Raw genomic sequence first — 7,826 nt, 5'->3', positions numbered from 1 at the left:
TTAAGTTTTTTTTTTTTTTAATAATTATAACTTAATAATAATAATATTACATGGTCTCATAGACCTTTATTTATTTATATTCTGAGATTGTCGATTTTTAATGGTTTGCATGGTCTCCTTTCTCAACTCATTATACTTCGCTGCAAATACTTCCAGAAGCTATTTCAAAACATCTTAGCACTTCTGCTTGCACCTTTGGTAATCCTTTAATCAATGGAATTCATTGTTCATAGTTTACAACCAAGCTCGAATTAGAATTTTAAATACATGTTGAATCAAATTAAAAATCATTCATTTTCCAAGTTTACAACCAAGCTTTGAGCTAGATTAATGATACATTAAAACTTCTAATAAATACACAACTCTGTAAAATCCTCAAGATAAACATAATCATGACTACATGTGAATAAACTTGAAACAATACTAGAAATTAGTTAAATAACTTGATGAATTAATCCTCGACACTGCTGGCCTTTCTCCTTTGTTTGATCGTCATTCAAAACATCTTCTAGCACCTTCGCGTTCTCATGCCCTTCTCATCGTGGTGGGTACCTGATAAAACATAGGCAGACAGAATATGCCATGAGATACAATCAACTGTCGAAATGTAAAACAAAAGTCATAGCTGCAGGCACACATACATACCTGTATAGAAACTTGTACAATCGGAAACGAGATGAATGAGTTTTGTTACCTACACGATAAAAACTCTTTCTGATACAGAAGCAAAGTGGGATTTTAAAATTTCGAGCAAATTGCAGGATCATGCTGACCCATGGATCAAATCTTAATAAGAAAAAACCAACATGTCCTTGTACTAATGCATGCAGCTTTCTCAATAATTGGGCACCACGTCTCTGAACTCTAACCTCAAGTCATAGCGAGGTCAAGTCCTTGCACCTCGACACAAGTCAGAGAGCAATTCCTTAGATGTGGTGCAACACCTTAACCATGAAACCCCAACCTTAATGTTCACTGTCAAGCATCAAGGCACCTATTATGCTTGCATCAAGTGTTGGGACAGTGGATCCAAGTTTTCATTTATAACTTAATGACAACTTGTTTTAGCATAAAAACTTGTGAAAACAAGCCGGATAATGAAATGTTTTCGCATATTTAGGCTCTAACCTATCTGATTGTCTGCTTTCTAATAAACAAATGTCCTCAGTTTTAATTTAAAGCCTGGGTATAATCAGAGCATATTCATCAAACTATATAATAAGCCTCAATTTGTTTTCAAGTAACCCCATGTCAGAACACAGATTTCACATAGCATCATGGTGACAACACCCATTCAACCCAAAATGCAACGCCAAATTGAATTGGAACTTCAGCCTGTGTCCGACCTAATACTCAAGGTCAAAATCAGTAACCAAGACTAGTCAATACTGACCCTTAGGAACAATCTAACACTCAGAAAATCGTTGCAACAAACCAAGTCATCTATCGAATAGTTGTCAAAATAGAAGGTATGTTAGTTATCTAAAAGAAGATGTTGGTGATGAGGACTTGAGGAGCAAGTGCTTGGTGAAGATATCTATAACGTTGTCATATTTGGAGGGGATAGGGGGAAGGACTATTTGAAGAAAAGTGTGCCATGGGAATTGGGATTGTTGACAGCAGCAACAGTGAGACTTTGCTTCCAAAGCTTTGGTAAAGGAACTTAATTTGAAGACTGAGAATCATCTTTTGCCTTACATAATCGTTTTGTTTAAAAAGGCCCTGAAGTTCTTCAAATAATGGAAGTCTACGTTACATGTACAAACACAAAAATATCAACACGTCCTTTCAAACTAAGTTATGACATGTTATTTATATCTAGCATCTGTTTACCAGAAATGCCTCACAGTTCGTAGGCTTCAAACTATTGCAACAAAAGCAAACCTCCTCAATCGTGTATACAGAAATTATGACATGAATCACACAATGCTGTAAAAGAGAAGCTAGGAGAACTTACCGGACGAAGAGAGAACACCATTCAGAATAACCGGGCAGCACGAGGAAGGGTACATTTTATATTGACCATTAACAATTTCCCGGTCGGGTACTAAATGAAAGAACGTTTTAACCTGCTTGGTATTCGGATTATAGTTGAGTACTAGGCGAGGTGTTCCTACAAATATTACTTCTGACTTGGGATGAAAACCGTAAACTTTGATCTCTCCCCTGTTGTGTCGAAGGGGCATCAACTTACGGCGTGGGAGTTGTGACACCATCTCATCGATGCTCACTCTGTGCTGGAGAATCCAGTGAGCACCGTGTTCTAACCGCCAGAGTAGTATTTTAGACTGGTCACTGTTGGAATAAACCACATACCCTCTGGATGTCCCAAATGATCCACAATCATCAAATTTTTCTTTATCAGGCAACCCAATAGCCCGATAAGTAATATTTGCTTTGTTTGTGAAATGGAGATTAATGCCTAGTAGATACTTGGCCAGAGATATCACGTACAAAATCCCATTCACATAAACAGAATGATCGATCCAATTGAACCCAAGAAGCATGTGGTCAAGAACTAGAACATGGGTGGTCCAATTCCCTGAGCCGAATGTGAAAACGTCCAGCTTTAAAGGATGGACGAGTGACACATCGGCTGCCCTTCGAAGAACCTTAAAGGAAACCGGATAATCACTGGGATCGAATGCCAAAGAGGTAACATCACTGGGATCGTATATGTGAAGGGGATTGACCGGAAGTTCAATGTACTCACAGGTGGTTGGATTGCAGACAATATACTGGGTGGGATTTGAGCCTGCGTGGGCCAAAAGAAAAAGCCCGTTGCAGTAACATTGAATGTCCGCTGGCGTGTGATCAAAAGGCAGAAATGCTCCATACGATTTCACGATTCCCGACAATTCAGGTCGATATCGGGGGTGGAACTCACCCGAATACTCTTCTGTGTGAAAAAAATCGAGAAAAAGCCGGCCAAATTTACAGATTTTGTGGGTATAGAATAAGCCTAAAAAAGGGGCAGAACGGGATATCATTGGAGCGCAAGCATAGGAAATAAAAAAGTACCAAGATTTTGAGACGCACTTGAGCCTCATAAGAGCCTTGTTATGCAACCGACGCAAAATCTCAACTTTCAGATCATCCGGAAGCTCCGCCCAATCGAAACCCCCCAAAGGTTTTTCGTCTGAACACATATTCTCTGGTTCCAATTTCCAAGTATTAATCGGCAAATTCTCAGGCTTGATCGAATACTGGAGCTTCTTGAGACTACGAAATTGTTAACTCGCTGGTGGAGAAATCAGGTTCATTCCAACATTATTAATTAATTCCAATCTCCCAGTTTGATCGCAAACTCTCAAAGATAAAATTTGAAGCTGGATTCAACACGGAGTCGAAGGCGGAGAAATTAGGGTTCTTGCAATCCGGTTGTCAAAATTGAATCCAAGCAGTTGACCCGACCCGAAAAATTTTGGCTTTGGTTGGAATGTTTTTGGGTTTTGGTCGAATCGAATTCACCCGAAAGCTAACCCAAAAAAAATTAATCAAGTTTTGGGTTGGATTGGATTCGGGTGAATTCGGGTTGACCCGATGTGACCCGAAATTTTTATTATTATTTTTATATTAAATTAAAAAATACTTGCTACATTTTTATGCGTTGTATGTTTGAAAAAAATTTATTGTGTATAGATATTATAGATTTTTGTTATTTAATGTTTATTTTGTACAATTTTGATATTTTAAAATAATTTTTTATTTATTGTAATAAGTATAATTTAAATTTTTTACAACTAGATTTTCAAATTTAAATTATATATAAGATTAGATTTTGATATTATGTGTTTAAATTAAATATTATTATTATTGTGTTTTTTAAATTTAATTTAATTATTTTTCAAAAAAATAAAAAAAGTAGAAAAAATCGGGTTGGTTCGGGTTGATTGGCTTTGTCGGGTTAGCAGGGTTCGAGTTCGAGTTGATCATTTTTGGGTTGAGTCGGGTTCAGGTTGGGAAATTTTTTAAAAATATTTTCTTCAACCCGACCCGAACCCATCCGACTCACCCGAATTGACACCCCTAATTTCGATCATTATAAATGAAACCCAAGCCCAACATATAGCTAAAGATGTGAGACGGGCAGAATCACAGCGCAGTGGGGCGGGCTCACTTCGATCGTTTGGCGGATTGAGGATAGGCTGGCCCAATTATAGATCCTTAACCCATCCAAACTAAGGTGAGTTGCGGTTACGGATAAGTTTTGGTATATCGTATCAGAATATAAAAAAAAAATCATATTGATATTAATATTTAAAATTTTTTAAAATTTTGATATTGAAAAATCCAGCTGATATCGTATATGTATCAAACACATATTATGTATCAATATCGAAATTTCATATAATAGTAATAATATTTATACTTACTTATATCACACATGCACATTCTATATATAGCAATTATTATAAAAAAAATTCACAACTTTCATTAAAAATTGTACAAATATCCAGTGTTTTAAAAATCAGACCGGGCCACCGCCTAGGCGCTAAAGGCGGTTGATCGCATAGAAAAAGGGCTAGTCGGCTAGCCTAGGCGCCCCCAGGCGAAAATGGTTTTTTTGGGGCTTCAAATTAAAATGCCAATAAAAAACTAACAAAATATTTTATTCACCCTTCAACCAAAACTCACTCAAATTTGTTTCTATTGAGAAATAAGAAAATCATGGAAAATAATAAGTAAAAAAATTGTTGATAATAATAAGTAGAAAAAATTTGTGATATCTTATTATTTCTATAATTATGAATTCATTTTAAATTTGATGTTATTGTGTTGAATGTTTGGATATTTAGTTTAAAAAAATTAAAGATGCACAAGGACAAAGTGAGTTTTGTTACTTCCACAAGAACTTATTATTATGTGGTCATGCCGTTTGTGTTATAAAATGTCGGGGCTATATATCAAAGATTGATGGATAAAGTATTCAAGCAGCAAATTGGAAAAAACATCGAGATTTATGTGGATGATATCCTGGTCAAGACCCGAACTGCCGACCAGTTCATTACCGACATGACTCAAATCTTTCGGACTCTGAAGCACTATTGACTCAGGTTAAACCCTAGCAAATGCACTTTCGGAGTCCGGGCTGGAAAATTTCTTGGTTACATGGTTACAAGAAGTGAAATTGAGGTTACTTCTGAGAAAGTTCGAGCCATTATTTCTATGAGTTCGCCCAGGAATATACAGGAAGTACAAATGTTAACAAGAAAAATTACAGCGCTAGCTCGGTTTATAAGCAGATTTTCGGACAAAAGCATCCATTTCTTTAAAGCATTACGAAAGACAAAAAATTTGGAATGGAATGAGGAAAGTGAGAAATCTTTTCAGGATTTAAAGGATTATTAGAAGAAATTGCTTGTGCTGAACAAGCCTGTTCAAGTGGAAGAATTATTCCTCAATTTGATCGTCACTCCCCGAGCAGCCAGCTCACTCTTGGTCAGGAAAGAAGGGACAAATCATCAGATTGTTTACTTTGTAAGTCATTGCTTGAGGGGAGCCGAACTCAATTACTTAACCCATGGAAAGCTTGCCTTAGTTTTGGTCATCACGGAAAAAAAAATTAAGGCCTTACTTCCTCTCACACGCCGTCACCGTACTCACTAATAGTGCTTTGGGAAAAATTGCAGCTAATCCGGATGCATCAAGAATACTGGTCAGGTGGATTACAGAGTTGAGCGAATACGATATTAAATTTGAACTCCAAACAGCTATAAAAGCTCAAGCCCTAACCGAATTCTTAGCAGAGACAGTTCAGTTAAATCAAGAAGATATATGGAGGATTTTTGTAGACGGGTCGTCATGTCAAACAAAAAGTGGCGCTGGAATTGTTATCATATCACCTTGGGGTGAAGAAACCAATCTCTCCATTAGGTTGGACTTCCGAGCCTCTAATAATGAGGCAAAATATGAGGCATTATTACTTGGACTTAAAGCAACAAAAAATTTGGGTATTTCCCTAGCTATTCTATATTTCGATTCCCAACTATCCATTCAACAGAGCAATGGAAAGTTTGAGATCAAAGATGAAAAAAATGATGAAATACGCCAAAGCATTAGACAAGACCAAAGAAGGATTCATTGAGTTGAACATGGAGCTCATCCCTCGAGCTGAAAATATTAAAGCCGATCACTTGACCCGTCTGGACAGTGCCCTGAGTGACCAGATTGATCCCATTGTCTCAGGTTAGGAGCTTGTGTCTCAACTGGAAACTCTTGATAATATGATAGCTCAAGTACCAGAAGAGGATTGGAGATATGATATACACAAATATCTGATCGAAAAGGAATTACCGAGTGATAACAAGAAAGCTAAGGAAGTTAAAAAAAGGGCCATTTGTTTCGTCTTGATCGACCAAATTCTGTTCAAAATATCCTTTTCCCAACCCTTGTTAAAGTGTTTGGGTCCCGAGGAGGCGAATTATGTATTATGGGAAATTCATGAAGGTTCTTGTGGAAGTCACCTAGGCAATATTTTCTAGCTCGAAAAGCTCTCCTAGCTGGTTTCTTCTGGCCTACGATGCGAAAAGACTCATCAAATTTGGTCAATTCATGCTATAATTGCCAAAGGCACGCCAACTTACAATGTCGACCCGCGGAGTACATGAGAGCAATGGTGGCCGCTTGCCCTTTTGATCAATCAGGGTTGGATATAGTAGGGTCATTCCCTGTCAGTACAGGGAAAAGGAAATTTTTTTTGGTCGCAAAAGATTATTTTTCTAAATGGGTTGAGGCCAATCCCCTAGCTAAAATCACAGAGAAGGAAGTCCTCAGCTTTTATGGAAAAATATAGTGTGCCATTTGGGATCCCACGCAGGTTGGTGTCTGACAATGAGAGACAGTTCTGTGGAGCTAAAGTTCAAGCGTGGTGTCAAGAGATGAAGATTGAGCAAGTTTTTACATCCGTATCATACCTGAAGGGGAATGGACAAGTGGAAATCACCAACAGAACAATAGTTCAAGCTCTTAAAATACGACTGGATACAACCAAAGGCAAATGGGTAGAAGAGCTCCCTTCCATGCTCTGGTCTTACCGAACTACCGCCCGATCTGGGATGGATGAACTCTTTTTCATATGGTGTATGGAACTGAAGCTGTCATTCTATTTGAAATCGAACAAGAGAATGCTCGGATAATGGCCTATGGAGTAAACAATCAAGAACTGCGGGCAATGGATCTCGGCTTATTAGAAGAAAGTAGAGCCCGAGCAACAATAAGGCTTGCATCTTATCGCAAAAGAATGACTCAGGCTTACAATAAAAGAGTGCACCCTAAGGTCTTTGAGGAAGGAGACTTGGTCATGCGAAAAATCCAACATCAAGGAGAAAGAGGAAAACTGGATGCGAAGTATGAAGGATCAAGGTGATAGGAAAGGCCGGGGTAGCCGCTTATTACTTGGAGGATTCCCAAGGCAAGAAAGGGAAAATACCATGGAATGTCAAACACTTGAAAAAAATACTATCCCTAGCAGCCCAGTTCATGTTCATTTTTGTCATGAAACTTACTGGGTGTATTTTTAATTATTTCGTCATCCTTTTGTGCTATTTAAATTTTTTTCAGTCTTAAGAGTTAGCACTTTTAAGTTTGTCAAGAGCCAGTTTTCTAGTTCTGTTTCAAGTGTTAGTCTTGTCATATTGAGTCAATATATTATAATTTTTGCACTCACTTTTATTTCAATATTATAATCAAAGTCAGACAGGTCTTACATTCAAATTAAGTTCACTTTAGTGGCACACAAATCCACTTCAGTGGTATTCAAAACCCAGGCAGGGCTGGTAACAAAAGTCCACTTCAGTGGCATTCAAAAATCCACATTAGTGGTA

The 7,826-nt window shown here is 37.6% G+C and overlaps 2 protein-coding genes across 2 annotated transcripts; one reads left to right on the top strand and one right to left on the bottom strand.

Annotated features, from left to right (window-relative positions):
- Positions 1-249: 249 nt before the first annotated feature.
- Positions 250-3,403, bottom strand: LOC140890595 (F-box protein At3g26010-like). Its single transcript, XM_073298500.1, has 3 exons — positions 1,958-3,403; positions 646-694; positions 250-552 (listed from the first exon to the last, which is right to left on the bottom strand). The coding sequence occupies exons 1-3, from the start codon at positions 3,147-3,149 to the stop codon at positions 537-539; spliced, it is 1,257 nt and encodes a 418-aa protein (XP_073154601.1). The 5' UTR covers positions 3,150-3,403; the 3' UTR covers positions 250-536.
- Positions 3,404-6,008: 2,605 nt separating this feature from the next.
- LOC140888448 (uncharacterized) lies at positions 6,009-7,369 on the top strand. The gene is made up of 4 exons (XM_073296131.1): positions 6,009-6,189; positions 6,486-6,648; positions 6,821-6,996; positions 7,098-7,369. The coding sequence occupies exons 1-4, from the start codon at positions 6,009-6,011 to the stop codon at positions 7,367-7,369; spliced, it is 792 nt and encodes a 263-aa protein (XP_073152232.1).
- The last annotated feature ends 457 nt before the right edge of the window (positions 7,370-7,826 follow it).

Source organism: Henckelia pumila, chromosome 3 (assembly GCF_033568475.1).
Source record: "Henckelia pumila isolate YLH828 chromosome 3, ASM3356847v2, whole genome shotgun sequence".
Classification (NCBI taxonomy): domain Eukaryota; kingdom Viridiplantae; phylum Streptophyta; class Magnoliopsida; order Lamiales; family Gesneriaceae; genus Henckelia; species Henckelia pumila.
Note: the sequence above shows the minus strand (reverse complement) of the source record. Positions and strands in the feature narration are given on the sequence as shown.

What these genes read in the sequence shown, in the direction of transcription:
- LOC140888448 (XM_073296131.1), top strand. Translation starts at nt 6,009, where the DNA reads ATGGAAAGTTTGAGATCAAAGATGAAAAAAATGATGAAATACGCCAAA. An exon ending in GATTGATCCCATTGTCTCAG is followed by an intron (nt 6,190 to 6,485) that starts GTTAGGAGCTTG and finishes AATATTTTCTAG; the next exon opens with CTCGAAAAGCTCTCCTAGCT. An exon ending in TGCCCTTTTGATCAATCAGG is followed by an intron (nt 6,649 to 6,820) that starts GTTGGATATAGT and finishes GATCCCACGCAG; the next exon opens with GTTGGTGTCTGACAATGAGA.
- LOC140890595 (XM_073298500.1), bottom strand. Translation starts at nt 3,149, where the DNA reads ATGTGTTCAGACGAAAAACCTTTGGGGGGTTTCGATTGGGCGGAGCTT. An exon ending in TGGTGTTCTCTCTTCGTCCG is followed by an intron (nt 695 to 1,957) that starts GTAAGTTCTCCT and finishes TTTATCGTGTAG; the next exon opens with GTAACAAAACTCATTCATCT.